The sequence below is a fragment of the Rhinolophus sinicus genome, linkage group LG01 (genome assembly GCF_036562045.2).
Source record: "Rhinolophus sinicus isolate RSC01 linkage group LG01, ASM3656204v1, whole genome shotgun sequence".
Lineage (NCBI taxonomy): Eukaryota > Metazoa > Chordata > Mammalia > Chiroptera > Rhinolophidae > Rhinolophus > Rhinolophus sinicus.
Window position 1 is genome coordinate 9607242 of NC_133751.1, and position 20793 is coordinate 9628034.

At 39.8% G+C, this 20793-nt stretch overlaps 1 protein-coding gene across 7 annotated transcripts in view; it reads right to left on the reverse strand.

The window, feature by feature from the left end:
- Window positions 1-20793, reverse strand: part of ITSN1 (intersectin 1) — a 182996-nt gene that overhangs the window by 59170 nt on the left and 103033 nt on the right. For all 7 annotated transcript variants that reach the window (XR_012494005.1, XM_019730241.2, XM_019730239.2 and 4 more), the window contains 5 exons: window positions 16757-16884; window positions 13991-14220; window positions 12117-12238; window positions 3630-3877; window positions 1670-1829 (listed from right to left, as the gene is read on the reverse strand). Coding sequence is in view for 6 of the 7 variants with exons in the window: in XM_019730241.2 (XP_019585800.2) it covers window positions 1670-1829; window positions 3630-3877; window positions 12117-12238; window positions 13991-14220; window positions 16757-16884 (888 nt within the window). In the remaining variant the exon portion in view is untranslated. The remainder of the gene's footprint in view (window positions 1-1669; window positions 1830-3629; window positions 3878-12116; window positions 12239-13990; window positions 14221-16756; window positions 16885-20793) is intronic.

A 20793-nucleotide genomic window follows, 5' to 3' on the forward strand; every position in this document is an offset into this window, starting at 1 on the left:
GCGGTAGCTTTTACTGTCATTACTGCTAGTCCCAAACTGTGAAGTGTTGCCAGAGAAAGCTAAGACAATGCGCAATGACAATGAGATTCAGGCTAAATTCAGTAGCAATTCTTCGTGCTTTGCTGAATTCCTATTTTGCACACTGTGCAGGCCCTCGGGGTCCCCTCCCACGACTGCTGCCAGTAGCATTATCTGAACTTCTTTCTCTCCTTTATTTTTCTCCAACTTCTCGTCACCAGTCCTCTCCCAGAAGAAAAAAGAATCCTGTCTCTTTTCTGTGCTTTTCACCTTGTTTCCACCTTACACCGATTATATTCTCTGGTACCTGACTTTTTAGTCCCTTTCTCCACTGGCAACACGGTTGGTTCACACCTTTCCTGGCGCTCTCCCTCCACCCTGCTCCTTCTCTTTACTTTTACGAGTCTTTTCCCCTTCTCACCAATCATTTCCTCTTTCACCCCTTTGCAATCTGGTTTATCCCACTCTATTGCAGGTCACAGATACAGTCTACATGAGACATTGCATGGTCTCTTCTTTGCCCTGATCACCATTAGTACCATGAGCACCACAACCACCCCTTTCCGGAAATTGCCCCCCGTCTTCTCCACCACTGAGCTACCCCTGAGCATGAGACACGTGCTCACTGCAGACCTGGGACAGACTAAAAGGAGCAGCTGTAAGAAGCTGCCCTCCCTCCAGCTCACAGAATGCACATGCTCTGTGTACTTTGCACATCCCCTATGTCCTCTTTCCTTTGAAGACCTCACACATGTCCTTAGATCTGATCTATGTTCCAGGCAGGACTACTGGATGTCCCACTTTTACCTTAAACTTAACACGTTGAAAACCCAGTTCCTCCCTCTAACTAAAAATCAATTTCTCTTTCTGCCTTCTTCATTTCTCTTTAAGGTCAAGTCCTTTTGCTCAATCCCAGACCTCTCCTCTCCCTTTGCTCCCACAGGCATTGTGACTCCATCCTCTAACTGGTGTCACTGTCCCGACGTCCTCCACGCGAACCTCCCTGCACACGACTTCCATACGCACCTGCCCGCATCAGAACCTGTCCCTGGCCCCCAAGCCTGCCAGACGGGCATCTGCTCGTTGGGTTTGATTAGTTATAGAAATTTCATTCCTTTATCTTTATTGTGTGAAGTAAAAACAGAAATATTCGGAAAAGCCACCGTTATCCCTTCAGAAACTACTTTTCTTAGTAGGGCATTGAAGAGTTTCCCATTAACCTGCCATCAGTCTGTGTTTTCTAATAAATGCTCAATGGCCTAGCCAAATGCACTGGCCCGTGACTTCCCCTAAACACTCTCTGATTTCCTACCTTAAAGCCTCTCCTCATAGTGTTTTCTGTGTGATATGCCAGGACTCTCCATTTCCTCATCAGATCTCACCCACTGTTCAAGATGCAGTGCAAACGCTACTTCCTTAAATAAGCTCTCCCGCTCAGCCCAGGCAGGAGCAGCTTACGCCCTTCTCACTATTCACAGCCCCGTCCAGGGAGCTGGACTGCTGGGAAAACGTGAACAGGACTGCACCCTCCCAGCTGACCCAGATACACATAATGAGGCTTCCTTCTAAATGACACAGTGGATCAGCATTTGCTGAATTTGTTGGTACCCTGTGGCATGTAGGTCTTCACGCTCCCACGGACTGCTCTTACCTGGCCTAAGACCGGAGATGGAGAGGAGCCAGTGGCCGTGGCTGGAGTAAAAGCCGATCTCTGCCTTAACTGGCCGGCACTTGGAACGGTCAGAGAGGGCTGGGCTGCCCATGCGTCCCAGTTATCGGTTTCGGGTTTCTCATTCATGCTGGTGGGCCACCTGGAAGGAAATCACGCCACCGTGAGGAGCAGGTACTCCCTAAGGCATCGGCCTTTCCCCACAGCAAACACAAACCCCGAACTTGACGGGGCTTTCTACAGTTCAAGAACGAGGAGGGGAGGAAAGAGCACAGGACTGGGTTTGGGTTTGGATCTGAGCTTCGCACACTAGCAACAAACCTCAGGCAAATTATAATCGTTTCTCTGAACCGTGATTTCCTCATAGATACAATGGGAACAATATCTTGCCAGTTTGGTTGGTTGAGAGGGTCACATGAAATACTGGATAGAGAAATACTTTGTAAATCTAAAGCATCGAGAAACACCCTCCCCTGACCAGTATCATCATGTGTAATAACAATAGCTAATTAGCCAAAAAAGAAGCTATGCACCAGGAAGGAGAACATGCCAGCTTGGTAGCTGGGGCCTCTCAACGCCATTTCTCTGTCCCGTACGTCATACAAGCACCCGGCTGGAGGCCTCCACACCATGGGAACTACAGTATTCTTAGGGCGTCCAGTTGTCCTGGATTTCTGGGACAGGGTGAATTTTGTAATGTTACACTTGTAAATAAACACATCTGTGTGAATGCAGATCTAAATGCAATTTACTTTTTATATTGTTGTAAGACATGAACTAATTTGAAAAATCAAAATAATTCCTTTGTTAGACTGCACGTTCTGTTTTGGGGTTCCGGAACTAAGATGCCCATGATCACACCAGGACACCGCACACCACACATTTAATGAGGAAAACAGGCACCCCGATTGGACCCGCAGCCAAACAAAATCCTGGAAGATGTGGTATCTGCCTTTTATTTCAGCCTGTTTAAAACGTCAGCACTTTTCAATCAAGATCCAGAAAGGAAGGGAGAGTTTCAACTTGAACTCATGCTAACGGAAGGCTACTTTTTAGCAGAGATTAGACAGGGCGGACCTTGTTTAGCACTTTCAACCTTTTATATGAAAATAAGTATGAAGAACTTGCTCTCCTTTACATCCTTCCCTCCACTTCCTCCAGCCCGTGCTCATTATGCTCCTTCCGTTCCTCTATTTAACCCATCTGATCTTTCTCCAGCCTTAAGTCTTGACTCCTTGCCTTCAACTGGTTAGACTTAAAAAAAATTCTGAAACACTTTTTATTCAAATCACTTTTACTTGAATACTCGTATAAAATATTTTTAGACAAGTACACCTCTAGCTCATGGGAGGGTTCACCTACATGGCAAAGGTCTGCTCACACCTTTTTTTAATGCCATTTCCCGATGACCAAGGGCACAATACGAACAGCAGCAGGAGCATACATCTCCCCACTCCCCGTCCATTTGTACACGACTGATCAAAGAGGAAAGACAGCTTTAAAGGAAACAGGTTTCTATCTTATTCAAAGCCACATGACTGAACTCAATTTCTGTTTCTGTCCAGCAAAAAAGTACTATTTATAGTCAGGAAATGACTGAATATTTGCTGACTGACACGGATGTCAAACAGATTGTTAGGAAACTGCATTTCTCCATTTCTTCCACAAGAATGAAAGAAATAGACAGATGACTGAATGAAACAAGAGACGGGCTTTATCCTGTGCCAGGGCAAATCACTGTTGAGCAACGACAGACTTAATTCCAGTTCAGAGAACGTAATCCCCCGTTTGCCAATAGGCCAGTCAGAGAAAATGGCAATGGAAGTGAGCCAGCTCCTTTATTCAGGGGTATAACCCCACACTATAAAAATACTTAAAAGAAAAAAAGAAGACCACTAGGTGAAGATTTCAATAGTCATGAGCAATAGCACGCTGCACGTACGTGGAGCTGAAGTCGGCCCAGTTGTTGGGGGTGGTGGAGGGCTCAGACGAGGCCACTGTCAAAGGAGCAGGCGTCTCCCGCATGGCCAGTTTGGGTGCAGGGGTGGAGGTCGGGTCAGTCACTGGTTTCCCTGGAACAGGAACCTCGTTTTCTGGGATTCTCTCTGCATAGTTCGCGGGAAACCATCCTGTCTTTCCTTTTAATTCTCCTCCAAGCCATCCCGGTTCTCCAGTTTGGCTTTCGTCCACCTGCAGCAAAGTCACAGGCCCGTTAAAGATTTAATTTAACCTGTAAAGACACCAAACGTTTTACCCGAACAAAGCCCCAAGCCTCCGACCCTGTGAGACTGACACACGGCACAGACGTTTCTTCATCTTATTCTTATACTGAGAGTCTGGAAAAATGGCCTCTGATTCAAGTTCCTATCCTTTGTGCTTCCCCCCCCTCCACTTCTTCAAATAATGGAAGTTTAGATAAAGTGCCTGAAGTCCTAAGGCCCATAGTTTAAAACTTTTAGAGCTATTTTGAATTGGAAAACGATCTGACACACTTCATCACTCAGAAAGTAATGTAATTATTAAAAATAACTTGACTTGGATTTATTATTTAAAGTTGAAAGCAAAGGGCACAATCTATATAAATTTAGCACTCTGAAAGTCTCTAATAACCAAGTAGTTACTCAGCACAGGGACAAGAAAGATAAAAAACACAGCCTTAGATGATTTCCACGGGAAGCAAAGCTGACTGCTGTGTTTAGCCATTTAAAAGCCCCACAGATACATGATGAGAAAATTAAGGAAGTGATTATTTACAGCAACAGTCAATTTACTAAGGTCCCATAGTTTTCTCTGGTGCAAATTTAACTTGAATAGTCACAAAAGTACAAATGAAAATATAGAATTCTGTTGTTTAAAATTTTCAGAGGCTATTTATTAAACCAAGTGCTTTTCATATTTGTATTTTGTCTTAATTCTGACTCAAAAGGATCATTCGAAATCAGCAGAATGATTCTACTTATCTTTATGAGTTATCCCCATTAGTTTACGAACAACAGAACAATTTTAGAGGACAATTACATTCGCTGTTAGAAAATTATGTTCATCACTATAAGTCAAATAAGGGTTATCAGAGACTTGAGCTTTTTTTTAATCCCTTAATATACACCTAAGGAGGATAAACATTGAACACTTACTTCATTGGACATTAGCGATGTTTTTTAGAAATCATAGAAATGAATAGGTAGGGTCTTAACATTGATTTTGGAAAAACTGGCAAAAATGCTGATTTTCTAACCCACTCAAATATTCAGTAGAAAAACAAACAAAAAAAGCAAAAACCTATGGAACCAAACATCTTTCTGTATTCCGTGTAGAGTAAGTAATAGGGTGTAATATTTATTAGCTTACTTGAATTTAAAAAATATGCTTGGAATGGGGTGGAGAAAGTGGAATACTCAGCTTACTACTTAATTCTACATGTTATTTACAAAATATCCCATATGTAGGGGACTCTTACTATCATGGGTGAAAGCAATTTTTACAGCTGAGAATTCTCCAAAAAGAAGTTCCCAGAGACAAAGTGCAGTACTGCTTCTAAGCTTCTGTGTTTCGCTTTGCAGTTATTCTTCTTGCTAACACCGAATCAGATGGGAACACATTAGTCACTTCTCATTCAACTCCCTGTGCTGTTTTGTTCTTACTTTCTTTTTTCTGGGAAGCCCCAACTATTTCTCTAGATGAGGATTTAAGATGACACTTTTCCACTTGGATCTTATTTTAGGCTAAACTCAAATGGCTACGTGCCTTTCCTACCTCATTTATATTTATTGTGGTATTATGACATATTTTAACTTTACACACGCTTTGCACTGGAAACCTAGCTGTTTCAAGGTCAACTTGTGCCAGGGCCTCGCCAACGTCTCAGTAGGTTCAACAGCCAAGCTCCGGCCCATTCCATTCATTCTAGGACCAAAAGTGACGTCAGGCAGGAGTGAGATAGGACCCTGAGCCTCAAGACTGCAAAGTGTAATGATCAAGAGTAGGGCTCGACAATTAGACTGCCTCAATTTGAATACTAGTTCTACAATTTATCAACTGGTTGACCTTGGACAAGTTTAATCTCCTGTTGCCTCAGCTTCTTCATCTGTAAAATGGGGATAACAGTACCTGTTTCATGGTTGTTGTAAGGATTGTTAAATATTAGGACACTGCCTGACCTGACATATGAGAAGAGTTTAATGATAGATTTTTTTAAAGTCACTTCTATTGCCCAGCTCTGACTCTGTACTAGTTCTATCTGGGCTTTCACTTGTTCTAAAACCTTGGTCTCTACTTTACCCTCCTTGTCCAGTACTTTCTGGGTTTGCCTTCTGGCCAGTAGGTTGGTTCACCCTTTAGTTCAACCTGTGATTGTGGCCTGTCTGGAACTCCTACTGGTCTATACAAGTTGGACTTCCCGGAATGTCAGCTGCTTTACTCATACCCTATGATCTGTCATTCCCATGAGACCCAGGGTCTTATCTAGTCAACAAGACTTGGTTGACATATCTAGAATTTGATCTGAAACCCCAAGGAAATGACCTACCCTGTGGGCAGGTCTAGCTCCCACCCTAGTTGACTGACCACACCCGCCCAGTCCCCTGATAAGACAGAAAGCATGCCTCCCCACTGAAAGGTGTTTTGTATACTTAGGAAGGGGACAGGGTGCCTCTTACTTGAGGGAAAACATTACATAAGAACAGGAAAAGTTAGACATATAAGCTTCTAGTAACGTGGCTGGCTAGAATGTGGACTTTTACATATATAAAGTAGATTTATCTATTGGTGGCTATAAATCAAGGGGATTAACAACATTGGTCTTAATACAAGTTCATTTAACCAGTCCCACTGTTAGGTAGAAGTTAGAAAACAGGAGGAGGAGGAAGGGTTGGAGGGGGTCCATAGTGCTGACAGAGAAGCTCCTAACTAGCTTTGATTACTGCCTCCAGCCACGTATCTGTTTTTACAACAACAGATGACAAGAGGTGGTCGGGAGCAACATAAGGATCCTGACCTCCACCTCCCTTAGGAGGTCATGCCCTCCCATGGAAGAGCATGTACCACTTTTCCCGCCAAACCAATATGTAACTCCCTCACCCCACCCAGCAAACTGTGAGTCCTGGGGCAAGTGCTCTCTCTGGCCCTTGGGATCTCTAGCCCTAGCTCTCTCCCCCTTTCTCTCTCTCTCCCTCTCCCCCACCTCGCCCGTTCTCTTCCCTGAGAATGTGTCACTAATAAACGCTGCTTGAATATTAATCAGGTGCTGACCTTTGGTTCTTCACCATGTCGGCAAGAAGAACCCAGACTCCTGTGACACAATGGCAACCCCTCAGAGCATCTGCGGTCATTCTAGTGGAACATTATCCAAGTGGGAAGTACAAACCCCAGAAATTGCTTACATGTCTGCGTATACATTACAGATGTAGTAATTATACACTGTATACAGCAGGGGATACATGCAACAGTCTAAAACACACAGCAGCTATTGGGCTTTATTGGCTAAAGCCCAATGACATGACGCCTCTTTTCTCAACGTTTATATGCGTCATGGCTGCTACTGTCATTAGGTAGGTAGCATTAATATTTCTAAAATCACAGACTTTTTCATAGAGAAGGGAAACAGAAATCCCCTCTCCCCTCATAAGCATGACGAAGAACACGGCCAGCAAACAGGTTTAAACTGCCTACCAACTCAGACAAGCTCATGTGACTGCCTGGGACGTGCTGAGGAGTGTGGGAGCATTTGCCAGTTGGAAATATAAGGCTTCCTTCAAAATTCCTACATGAGGATATTAAATTTTTCTAAAGCTCTAATCTGGAGGTTGGCAAATTTTTCCGCTCACTGTCCCAACTACTCAACACTGCCATTGTAGCACAAAAGCAGCTGTAGACAATATGCAAATGAATGAATGAGCCTGGCTGTGTTCCAATAAAACTTTATTCCAAAATAGGGAGTGAGCCGGATGTGGCCTATCCCTGGAATCATATGTGGGTATTACTCCCTCAAAACAGCAATGACACTATGACTAATTGTTACCCAACAAGCTGAGCTGAGATATTAAGGTTATGGAAATCTAAGAAGGCAGGAAAGATAAGGTATTGACTACATTAAAAAAAGATCTCCATCAAGAGAAGAAAAGGTGAAAATGAGTTTAAATTGTTATGAGAGTTAACGCTAAGTTAGAGGATAAACAATTTCCACAACGGATTGACTGGTTGATGGCTGACAACTTCTTTAAAAAAAAAGTCTCCTTCTTGGGTATTTCAAGAAAAAAATATTCTCCAGAAACAATTTAGGACTAGTCCTGACAGGAAAAAGAGATTCGATTTTATCAGTGGCTTGCTCAGTGGTTCCGGAAACTAACTCCCTAACAGAACCACCTGGAGAAGGTTTTGAATCCTGTATTAGGGTTACGATTAGAAACCCCCAGGGTCTCTGGAGGCGAGCCCTGGAATGCTTGTTTTTTTAAAGCTCCCCGAGCAGGTCTAATGTACTCCGTCTTGTACCCTCTAAAACCTGCTGAATAAATGAGCAGCCTGTGTTCTTAGGGTAAATCTCAACAAAACAGTAACAAGCAAAGGTCTTCTAATTTCTTAAGCTATCCCAGTACATTGTAGATGTCAAATTGGATTTATTCACCCTCCAAGTATGGGGACCTCCCGATCAGAAGACAGGCCATAGATTTTCTAAGTGTCTAAGCCTTAGCTGTCAAGGTCAAACTCAACTAAGAAGCTTCCATTCACCTGTCTGAGCACATCGGTTCACCCTGATTCCTTTCCCCTTTGAAATTCCTAGCAGCATTGGTGAGTATTCATTGAGAATTTCATCATGCATTGGCTTTTCCATGTGTTGCTCCCTATTTCTCTAGAAAGATTTTAAACATATGAATGGCAGACATAATCTTATATTTCTTTGTATTATCAACAACATTCAGAACAGGACGATGTACAAGTTATCAATTTTTGTTAAACATAAAAAAATATTTTGGGATAAAAGTGAATCAAGTTAGATGTTTGAGAAATCTGATGATTACTGTGCCCATAAAAAGTAAGTGAGGTCCTGATTATTCAACCAAGAGAGATTGACAGCAATGTTCTATTTTTCATGTACGTATTTTTCATGCACATGTGTCTTAACTGCAAACTTCATAAAATAAAAAACTTACTATTATTACATGTTCATCCCCCCCCCTTTTTTTTTTGCACTGATGGTTAACCTCACAAAGGTTATACAACTGAATGCCATTTGGGGGGTCATGCTGCCTTTGATAATATAAAATCAAGACACTGCTCTTGTCCCATCAGCAAGCCAATAAACGATGCCCAGTAGTACATTCCATAGTTCATTACATATTTGGGATATCTACAATAAAGCAAACACCATTCTAGTCCCAGGTAGACATTCTCTGTTACACTTGTCGAAGCTGGATTTATTTTTAGTGTTTTATTAAAAATTACAAATGTTAATTCATTTGTAAATATGAAAATCATGTAGAATTACATAAAATTGAACATGAAAGCCTCCTCTTTACTGGCCAGCGGTAACCACTGTTCACAGTTTGATTTCAAGACTGTTAAGTATACGCATATAAACATTCACATACACACACGTAGTTTCTTATTTAACCCAAATGAAATTATATTCTGTAGATTGTTTCTGTTTTTTGTTTTTTTTTTACTGGAGATCTTATTTGTTGTATATATAGATCTATGTAATTTTTTTTTTAACATCTTCATTAAATGTATTGTTTAGCAGTGTTGTACTTTGTTTAAACCATTCCCGTATAGATGGACATCTGGCTGTTCCTTTTTCTTTTACCAACAATGCTTTAGTGAATATCCATCTACACATATACTTGTACATATACCAAAAAACAGCCTAGAGAGAATAATAGAATTTTGAGAGTTTTCACTTTGAATAGGTATTGCCAAACTGTCTCTCAAATGACTTAGCTAATTCATATAACCATGCTGACAATGTTTATTATATCCACTTTCTTACATTCTTGACAAAGCTAGATATTATCAAACTTTTAAACTTGCTCAGTTGAGAGATTAAAAAATGCTATCTGTCTTGTTTTTTTAACTTGTATTTTCCTGATCACCAATAAAATGAAGCATCTTTCTGTATATTTTTAAACATTTACTTTTCTTTATCTGTAACTATCTCTTCATATCTTTGGTCAACTTTTCTATGTTGTGGGTTTCTTTCATATTAACGTTTTAGAGTCTCTATGTAATATGGATTTTGTCTCTTATGTATTTTGTAATAATACAAATTTTAATTTTTTCATATTGTCATTCTGTCCATTTTTTGTCATTTATGGCTTCTAGTTTTAACTTACAAAGTCATTTCATGGCCAGAAAATTATTCCAATATTCACCTTTGAAAAAAATAGTTTTAGAATTTTGTCTTTTAAGTTTAAACTACCTAAAATTTTTTTTTGCCCATGGCCTGAGCTAGAGACTTGACCTAATAACCTGCCAAATACAGAGCCTTCAAGTTGGTCCTTAAATAGAATCTAGCAAAGAGACACCTGGTACACAAACCTTTATTATAACTTTCTTCCTTTCTTTTTTAAGCACAACGTACTACATAAACTCAAAACATGTTTTTACTGCCGTGACAACACCCAAAGATATGTGTACTTACACAGAATTAAAGTGATTTAAAAGAACAAAACATTTAATAAGATGCAGACTTCCTGACAGGTACATAGCACTTACCCATTCCCCTTTAACCTCCACCAGGAAAGCAAAGGTTTGAAAGCAAGGCAAAATATATATTTAATGAAATGTTTTATTCTTACAGTTTGTCTAGACTCTATTCATTTAGTCAAGCTGGTGGTTAACTAGCCAACTTGAAGAAAAGGACTTAATATCATTGTAACAAGACTGTTTCCATAAGCAATATTTCCTCATTAAAATACAGATCATCTATAACATTTCCTTATCCTAATATTTGTAAGACTTCCTTATCTCAAGAAGAGAATATCACTTTTCTGCACCGTGTCCCAACAAAATCCAGTTTCAAAAACTTAAGCTTTTTCTTTCAACAGTGTAAAAAGGCAACTTTGTAATGAGATCCTATCTGATGCCGCACTATACTTTCATAATTTTTAGATTCCTACTATTGCATGATATTTATATTTTACAATTAATCTGATTTAAAGGCATGATATTTCAAAGATGAGGCAGTATGAGTAAAGCAGCTTCAGGCCATTAGAAAACCTGGCGCGGGAAACGGGAGGTGGTGGAGAAACTGCACGCGCCACCACCCTGCACCACCACCTGCGGGTACAGAGAGGTGTGCCCACACTTCCGAGAAACCAGCAGTTCTTTCTGTCAAGAATGAGTGAAGCTGGCACCCAGCACATTTCAGGCAATGCAAAAACTGTTTGCTGAATGAAGGCTGGAGTATATTTGAAGAGGGTTTCAATACCATTACGGAGATTTTCATTTTTAAAGATTCTAGCCCTTTGGCCTTGATTCCCCTATTTCCAGCCCATAATTAGAGGAAAAGCTATCAAAAAAATGAAGGGAAAAGTGATTGATTTCTCTGAGTACCAAACACAATGTACTTTCTTTATATTTTGGCTCATTGAAGATCATACATTCTGCTCAGAGAGATGATGCATATATGCAAAAGCATGAGGAAAAGTACAACACCCTTTTATATTTTAAAGACATATAGTCTTAGCACAAGAAACATGTTTGTCTCAATTCTTAACTTTCCGAGTCCTTTCAAAATTCTGACCCAGCCCATCTTTTTTTTAATCTTATGTTTTTATTGCTAACAGTAATGCAAAGTTTGACCACTTCTAAGACTCCTGTTCTTAAGTTAATAACTAGATTGAGGAACTACTGTTTCCTTTTAGAAAATAATTTAGGTCAATCACATTGCTTTATTCTTTCTTAAACTGGTTACTACAGTGTTAGTTACAATCATAAGACAATATTTAATTAAGAAACCAGATTAACTGTATTTAATTCATTACTTTTCACACAATTCCAAGTTAATACAATCAAAGGGAAAAAAAGATGCTTTTGACCCAAAGATACAGAAGTTATCACTGGCAATTATGAAAATGATAGAGTATTTTGCATTTAAAACTATTTCTTAAAGACTACTCATAGCATATAAGCAGTAATCTAAACTCTGAAATTACCAGATCTTTACAGATTTAAAAATATTCTAAGGCTGTGATAAAAACCCATTTTCTTTCACAACTCTATTTTAAAGTTATGTTAGAAGTTAGAATACATTTTTAAATGTCTTCTTTTATTCTAATAGAAAAAGAAGAAGATTGATCCTATACTTCAAAAACCCAGATGCTGGATGACTGGATTTGACACTCACGGACAATTTCACAATTGTCAAATAAAGTCCAGAAAAAGGACAGATGTTAATCATCAACAGAAATCACACTTTCACTGGAGTCGTTCTTACCATGACTATATCTCCCGGCTGGATCGTGATTTCATCATGACTTCTGGATTCAAAGGGATATAGTGCCCGGTAATAGACCACTTTTACATTCTCCTGTGCAGAAATCGTAAGTGGGCCTTTTTCTGTTTACAAAAGGGGTGTGTGGGGGGGAAACAAAAATAAAACATTACACGTAACACAAACACATGAGAACAAGCCAAATAACTGACATCTCCTCTACTGCCTACCTTAACATCTGAACTATTTCCATCCATTCAAGGAATTTCTGAAACATACTGGATGCCAAAAAGGAGCTGAATCTGATGATGTCATCAAACCCACTGTTCGTAGACTCTCTAAACAAAGGTCACCCCAATGCCAAGTGCAGTGAGGCTGTCTAAGGTCCCCATTCTCTCCCTCCTGGCTGAGGCTCCAGCAGTGCACATCTGTAAAGCACTAAGACCCCTCTCCCCCAACCCAGGCAGCACCTCGAATGTGACCCAAAGTCTGGATCAGCCAAGAAGAAAAGGAGGGTAGGACGGGGGCCAAGAACAGTTTTCATATTAAAAGACAGGGAAATGTTGATGTCTGCGGCCCTGAACGTAGTCCTAGAAAAGACAAGTACTGACTTCACTAAGAAGAGTTATGACTGATAATCCCTGGTAAACCTTCCTCTCCATTTCCTGGGGAGGTGACGTGAGCCCAAGGATGGGCCTTAGATGAAAAGAATTTCGATTTGAAATGAAATAAAATTTTTAAAAATGCATGCGAGCAGAGGATAGTTTTGGATCCTGGTTAACAGTACTAATCATGGCCCTCGGAATTGTTTTACCCAAATATTTTGACACATATCTCTTTTCTCTGAAAAGCAGTGAGGGGAAGATATTATCTTCATGGAGTCTTGAAACCGGATGATGTGCAAAACTTCCCACTGACTGAAGGGGAAAAAAAAAATCCTTATTTTATACCAAGAGGAGATATAAGAAACTTAAACTAAGTGGCATAGGTTAAGTAATGGTGAAATTCTAAACGGTCTGAAAACACAGACTGGCCTTCCTATAGCATGGCCACGCCTGCGTGGCTCTGATGACCTGCCAGCCTTTCTCCCCGGCCTGCGTGCATCTTAGGCAGGCAGGGTGTCGGACCGAACTCTGAACCGTCACTCGTCTCCCTGCCCACCATGTGAACCTTTACGGAATAGTGTGCTTCTGCCTTTTCTTTCTGTACACCAGTAAAAAGCACACTGATATATATATAATTTACCACACAAAGAAAAAGGCAATCGCTTTGTTCAGCTGAGCATTATCTGCCACACGAGAATTTTACAAATTCATTCTAGTTTGCATCTGATATAATGGACGTGTTCTAGCTAGTTCTAAGTTTTTCATTTATCATTATTTAAAGAGGCAACTTATGATCAAAGGGCAAAAACAGCCACACTTTTCCAAAGGTAAAGAACACGGTGTTATGCAGTGCAGACTAAAGACAGTGAATGTCACATCAGCACCGGCCAGGGGAGGACCACTTCCTGCTCCTGAGACAGCTCAGAACTCCCAGAGAGAACAGTGGAGGACTGGAGAAGCAGAGGGTTCCTTCTGCAGGAAAGGTTCTCAGCTCTATTAGGAATGAAGGGGGCTCGGTCATCAAACTTCATGCCATCTTTGTCTGCAAAAGACTTGTGATGCCAGTGTAATGATGGCAGCCAAAGGTTGGCATGGTGCTGAAGAATAAAACAGATCTAATGACCCTAGAGAATGAACAGCTGCACTGTCCCCAAAAAGGAGACTGGCATTCTCACCTCTATTAATATAGCCAGGACAGGGCCTGATTAGATACGGAAATTTCTCAAGAGGATCTGAAGATGACATTTTCTGGAATTATTTTGCCCTCAATACCTGTGGTGGACCATGGTGCTTGGACAGCTGGCTTAGCCGGTTCTTGGTGCTGATGGAAAAGCCGACTCAGTTTGTCTTGCATTTCCTGTTTGCCTTTTTCCTCGCCGTCCTTCTTTTTGACACTCTCTTCCCTTTTGAGTTTTTCATCATCGTGGAGTTTTCTTGGCCGCTGAGGCTCCTCGTCCTGTGGCACATGCTCAGGCCACTGCTTGTCCCTTTCCTGAGCTCGTCTGTCAACAAAATGCTTGGTTACAGCAAGGAAGCAACTCCAATTTAACACCAGTTGTCTCTTTTCACAAAAAAGCTCTATCTAGTCAAAGAGATGCTAAACAGCAAGGAGATACTGTTGGGCAGATGGAGCGATCAACGAAGCAAAGACTCTCAGGGCTCCAGTTCTGAGTGAGATGAAATCACGTGATTCAGAGAAACACACAAAGAACTTGTCTGATGTAGCTTATAAAGTGATTAGAAAAATAACAAAAATGCTTCTCAATTTTAAAACTGGTATATAATGGCAAAAAACATTTTAAAAAGCCATAAAACACACAGGAACATAAGTTTCATGAACAGAATGTACAATCAACACTGCAAATGAAATATTGCTTAAACAAACCCATGATCAGTCAGATCATTAAAGGTATACCACTTTTACAGGCACACACATAACACCCCAAAAACTGACGTTGAAAGCAATAGATTATTTTAAACCCTTGAGGTAGTACCCATCCATTACTCAGCAATAATTCTTATGTATTTCACTGAATTCAACTACTTTTTGTTTGTCTTGCAAAGCAGCTGATACAAAGAAATACTTGCAATTGAATCTAGACCTTTGAGGGCCTCAAACTGAAACCCATAGGAAACGACTGGGAATGATTTTTCTTATCCCATAATATTTTATAAAATCAGAAAACACTTTAAATGATCACCCTTTTAAATGGAACTAACATTCAATATTAATGACATAATGTTAATAATAACACATTTATTAACTACTTTAACCTTCACACCAGGTAGGTAAGTCCTATTATTATCATCCCCATTTTATAGATGAAGAAAATAAGGCAGATATATTAAGGGACTTGTCCAAGGTCACACAGACACACCAGCCTGGGTTTCAATTCCAGGCAGCCTGGTTCTAGAGGCCACAACCTGAACCACTATCCTGTGACACACCCACATACAAAGGTCATTTCTTAGAATAGGAAACTGCCAAGGGAACATAATACAAACAAAACTTTCTCCTCCACTTAAAAAATATTTTATTTATGTCTACTCCGTATGAATGTGAAAATTTAGTGCAGTACAGTTTTTTTTTAACCTAAATCTTAAACATTTTACTTACAATTTTCAAAATATCTTTTAGGAAAGCAGAAAAATTGTTTTGGAAGGGTAGGGACATTAATTGCTATTCATAATAACAAAAAGAAAAACCACAATAAAATTTGCTTAACATTTTCTACTAATAAAGGTAACCATTTATAGTGTATAACCATGTAATTTCGGAAGTTATATTTTGGGCACTATTTATCATATAATTGTAAGCAGAAAATTTAACCTTTCTATATTATGATATTTTGTGTTTATTTCTACTCTGTATGAATGTGAAAATTTGATGCAGTATATAGTGTGAATAATGAAAGCATTTTATAAAGTTTGAAGATCGAAAAGTGATGGAGTTAAAGTTAATCAACACATCCAAGGAATTAATCCTTGGTATATAATCATAGTCCTACCCTCAAGAAAACCATAAAATACAGAGGGTGCCAAAAAAAGGATACACATTTTAAAAAAGGAAAAAAAAAACAATTAAAATTGTAATACTCAATATATACCGATAACAAAAAATGAATACAAGTCACGTGTACACATTTTTTTGGCATCCCAGTAGTCCTCTAAATTGAGACCCTACCCGCTGGCATGGAAACAAAAAAGTCCAAAACCCCAGACTCAGAATACTGTATAAACCCGTAACAAAACATGCACCATTCTAGGTGGTTTAACTCAGCTCAGGCCACTAAAGTTCCTGACTTGCCTAAAGTAGGTTTCTTCGTCTTTTTAGTCTAATTTCAATAATTGACTTTTATAATTTATACTGTATCTCATTGGGGTATTTGGTCATTTTTGTTTCTTGGCATCTAAAATTCATTGAAATTTAAAAGGCAACAAAATCAGACACACCGAAAGTTAAAAAATAAATGTCTATAATTTACTGCAGAAAGTTACAGAAACACAAATATTCAAACAAAAACCAACAAAAATGTCTGTATCCTAAGCAGCAGCAGCAGCCAATTTTCTCCTTTTGTACTCAAGTTTAATTTGTAGTTGAAAAAAAGCAGAAAGAGCGGCTCACTGTCATTCCTACCGAGAAAGCCTGTGTGACAGGACTCAGGGACTCCAATTGCAAACCCAGAACTCAGACCTCCACTGTTATTAAAAAGCTGTGAACTGGAAACGTATTTTGGTCATTGGCATGCAAATGAGCATACCAAGTGTCCTAATTTCCTTGTATAATTCCATTTATCTACATAGTAGTAAGTTAGGAGAGCTCTGGGAACCAACCAAAAACTTCGGGGGGTGCTTATATATGCAAAGGTTTATAAATACACACGTGTTTGTGCACACACACACACACACACACACACACAGACACACACAGACTGAAGGCTCTTTCTGGTGCAGTAAGTACTTGGAGAAGCCAAGCAAAGAACAGTAAATACTCAAAGTTCCTTCCAGATGGGTCCACAAGCCACTGAAAAGACTCACCTTTGGGCTTCTTCTTTTTGTTTTTCTAATTCTATGATCTTTCGCTCTTGCTCTTTCTGTTTTAGCCGTTCAGCTTCTATGGATTTTTGTTTCTGGAGTTGCTGCTTATTATGTATTTCTCTTAGTTCCTATAAATAACCAAGAAACAGTTCATGTAATGCATGAGGTGTTAGGCATTTCCACTGTTCATCAACATGCAACATTTCACAGTGGGGCAGCCTAGGCACTTAAGAGATAACATTTCAGATGTGAAAAACACTAACTTGGAAAACTAGCATCGCTCTGCATTTTGATATGACTGATCTCCAAAAGCTCTTCCAAGATTACATTTTAGTGAGCCATAACATGACACCGTTTTCCATGATGTGCTTTAGAAAGAAATTGCTAGTGAAGGGCATTAGAGAAGCTCAAGATTCAGCAGCAATAATGAACCTTAGCCGGTTGTAAGACATGGTGATAATCATGAACCAGGTCCTTCTAATACCGTGCTTTCCTGAAAATAAGATCTAGCTGGACAATCAGCTCTAATGCGTCTTTTGGAGCACAATTAATGTAAGACCTGGTCTTATATTATAGTGTATTATATTATATGAGACCCAGTCTTATAGTAAAATAAGCCTGGGTCTTATATCAATTTTTGCTCCAAAAGACGCATTAGAGCTGATTGTCTGGCTAGATCTTATTTGGGGGGAAACACGGTAATGAATCAACACCAGCCTCTACTGGCTTTGAAAATACACACACTATCTGCACTAAAACCTCCCCTCCTGCTTATGCTATGCTGCCTTAGAACAGACGGACATCCTTCTGCTCCCCAACCTCGATTCTCCCCCACCCAGGGTCTATTTTTCTTCAAATCACCCCTCTTTCAGAGCATCTCCTCTTACTAAATCCATGTGTGACGCTGTCAGCTGCCCCAGACTAAACCAGTAATCAGGTGAAAGTAAAAAGCTATAATTTCATAATCACCACCTTGGATCTGATTTCCTCATTTGACACTAGCCTCAGGAATAACAGTCATTTCCTTCATAGGCTACTGAAAGCAAAATGCACTTTATGATATTTAAAGTATTTAAACACCCCAAAATACGAAGAACAAAGAAATGCTGGTTGAGGGGGAAACCCTCAGACTCCATAGGAATCAAACTGTCACTATCAGATTCAGTCACCAAAACTCCTTATTTGTGTCAACAATAAATCAGATGAGCCAAAGTGCCCAGCAGAGCCTGAAGTATATTCCCAGTTGACTTCTTGGTCTGGCTAACTAGAGTTAGTCCCCCAAGTGGACAGCCAAGGGGTCTATATGGTGAGACGTAAGAACTAAGTCCTGCCCTGTCTTCTCTCGTCCTGTTCACTAGCAAGTCCAAATGGGCAGATTTCTTCCTGCCTTAAATGCCAACCTTACATTCATTCAGGGATTGAACTGCAAAGGTAGAGGAAGTGCCTGTAGAAGATCAGTGTTAAAATGCACTTATTCTGCTAAATAGCCCTAAGTGTTAGGTTAACCCTTTCCTACTGGCTAGGCTGCTGTTCTTAAGATAAAGTTAGAATACACGTACAAGCATTTTGTATACGATAAGTGACTTTGAGAGGTCATAAAGAGGTCATTGAGATACAAGAACATGTTGAACTGGAGATCAGGAGGTTGGGGGAGACATGCACTGGAAGGCAGGGAAGACTAGGGGATGGGAAGCACGAAAGAGAGGGGGCAGGGAAGGGGCTCCAGTGGGTAAGCCAGCACATGAGGCCGGGACTCCCTAGCAGGACGCAGCAGGAAGAGGCAACTCCGAAAGCCACAAGCTGGACTACTCGCCATGGCAGTAGCCCTGGGCACGTGGCTTCCAAACTATGAAGGGGACCTGGGAGAGCAGTTTAGCTAGGGAGGGGGCATGGAAGGCGAAGAATGGAAACTGGAAAGTAATGATGAAGCCTCACTCTGACTGTTTAAACTTCTAACGAAGAGAAGAAAATCAATACAAGAAAGAGAATTTCATTTTTCATTACCTTTCTCACTGTCATACCACACGATGTAAAACTGTAATGTCTTACAAAAAAAATCAGCAGTATTGCTTTTCATGGTCATTTGGAATCAAGCATAAACAGTAATCTCTAATAACAGCCATGAAAAAATGTGATCCACATTTGAATTTGATATTTCAGAGACAAATGGATAAAATGGGCCAGTTCCTGTTGTTGGAGTACTCTGGACATTTGGCTCAAATATCTCTACATGAAAAGGAAAACTGCAGTGGGGTGACATGGAATCGAATTCTAAATGTCCTGTCTTAAGAGAAGGACCCACAGGTCAGCACCTGCCAAGACAGGGAGGGACGGGGGCCCCCTCTTGTCATTAGCCCAACGGTGAAGACCCTTTGAAAAGGAAGGGAAAGGAGTGACTAATAGATTTACTTTTTTTCCTATTTTAAAGTTTCATCTTCAATAGCAGAAAGTTCCTAAATAGGTTCAGAAAGAATAAGTTGTGGAATAGGCTATAATTAGGAGGTACTGAACTGGGAACAAAGGCACCTGCACTCTATCCCAGGCCCCTGACATGGGCCAGCATCTGAATCGGAGTAGATGGTCTTCAGGTTTTCTTTTAGCTTTAAATCTAGTAAATTCTTAGACAATGCTTTTTAACCAAAAAAATATGATTTATTTCAGCGTCTTTTATTTAGGGTTTTATTCTTATTTATCCTTCTAAGCCAAAAAGGTATAACCAGTAAGCAAAATAAGTGTGAGCTGAGATTTAATATGAAGGAGTAAGAAATGACAGGGAAGGAATAACATTTTAGTTTGATGTTCAGAAACCTGATTATATATTAAAAAAAGAAAAGCTGTTACTTCATCCAGGAAAAAAATGTTTGTACAGGTAGAGTGATATTCAGCACATTTACCCACAGGTACTACACAAGCACGAGTCATTTAGAGTGGACGCAGGCCACAATGTACCAATGCACCAGGGACCAAAGGCACGAATGAAGACTCTTCATTTAATAAAGAATTATACTGCACATTTCATTTCTATACTGGGCTCTAGTAATTAGAGGTTGAGTTATAGATCAATAATTACCAGATACAAAGTCAAGATATATTAGTAATGTATTAGGAGGCACTTACAAAATGAAAAGCAGAAGTGAATTTAAAGAATCTACAGAAAAAAAATCATGCTAATGAGACAATTTAAAAACAACAATTTTTAAATGTATCAAAACCATGAAGTAAGATATTTTAAAAATCTAAAAGCACATTTATTTCTTAGTATAAGCGCATTATAGGATAGGCTGAACCTATCTTTGGAACTGTCGAAATAAGTTGCAGCTTCAAGAACCTCCAAGGAATTGAAGCCTGCAGGAGCCATAAAATAACAGATGTCAAATAAGGAAACAGAAGGCTCTGGCATCTTATGACCCAGATTGGAAGACTGCGAAGTTTTTCTGTCATTTCCTTCATCCAATCTGCTGAGATACACTATCAGCTGTAAGACAATCAAGACTCTGCAAACAGGCAGGCATTCGGGCCCTTCCTCTCTTTCCTTGGATTTGGGAGCTTAAGATGGCATGAACCAAAATACGCAGACAATTTATGATTCCTGAGTTGATAACTTTTTTAAAAGTTGAACTTTCAAGAAGGCAATCGCTAGAATGAAGGCCTATGCACTAAAAACTAGGGAATGACTTGCTTTCATATGCCTGACAATGGCCTTGTGGAAGGAACACCGAGTCCCTTCACATGGGGAGCAGAGGACGGCCCTGCTCTTTCCTTCCTTTTCAATACTGTTTAAAAAACTCAAGTACAATGACAGTTATTTAAAAGTGCCCTTTTCATTCTTTCAGGGAAAACATTTTTAAGGTAACAAATAAATCCGGTGTCATTAAATTCTTTCCTTAGGAAATGAGAGAACTATCAGGAGGAGCAGCTAAGAAAAACGTCACCACACATTCTATCAACTTTTTCTGTTGGTCAACCAGATTAAAGTGCCCTGCAAATTCTATTAAATTTGTCACAATTATTTCTCTATTATAATGAGGATAAAAATA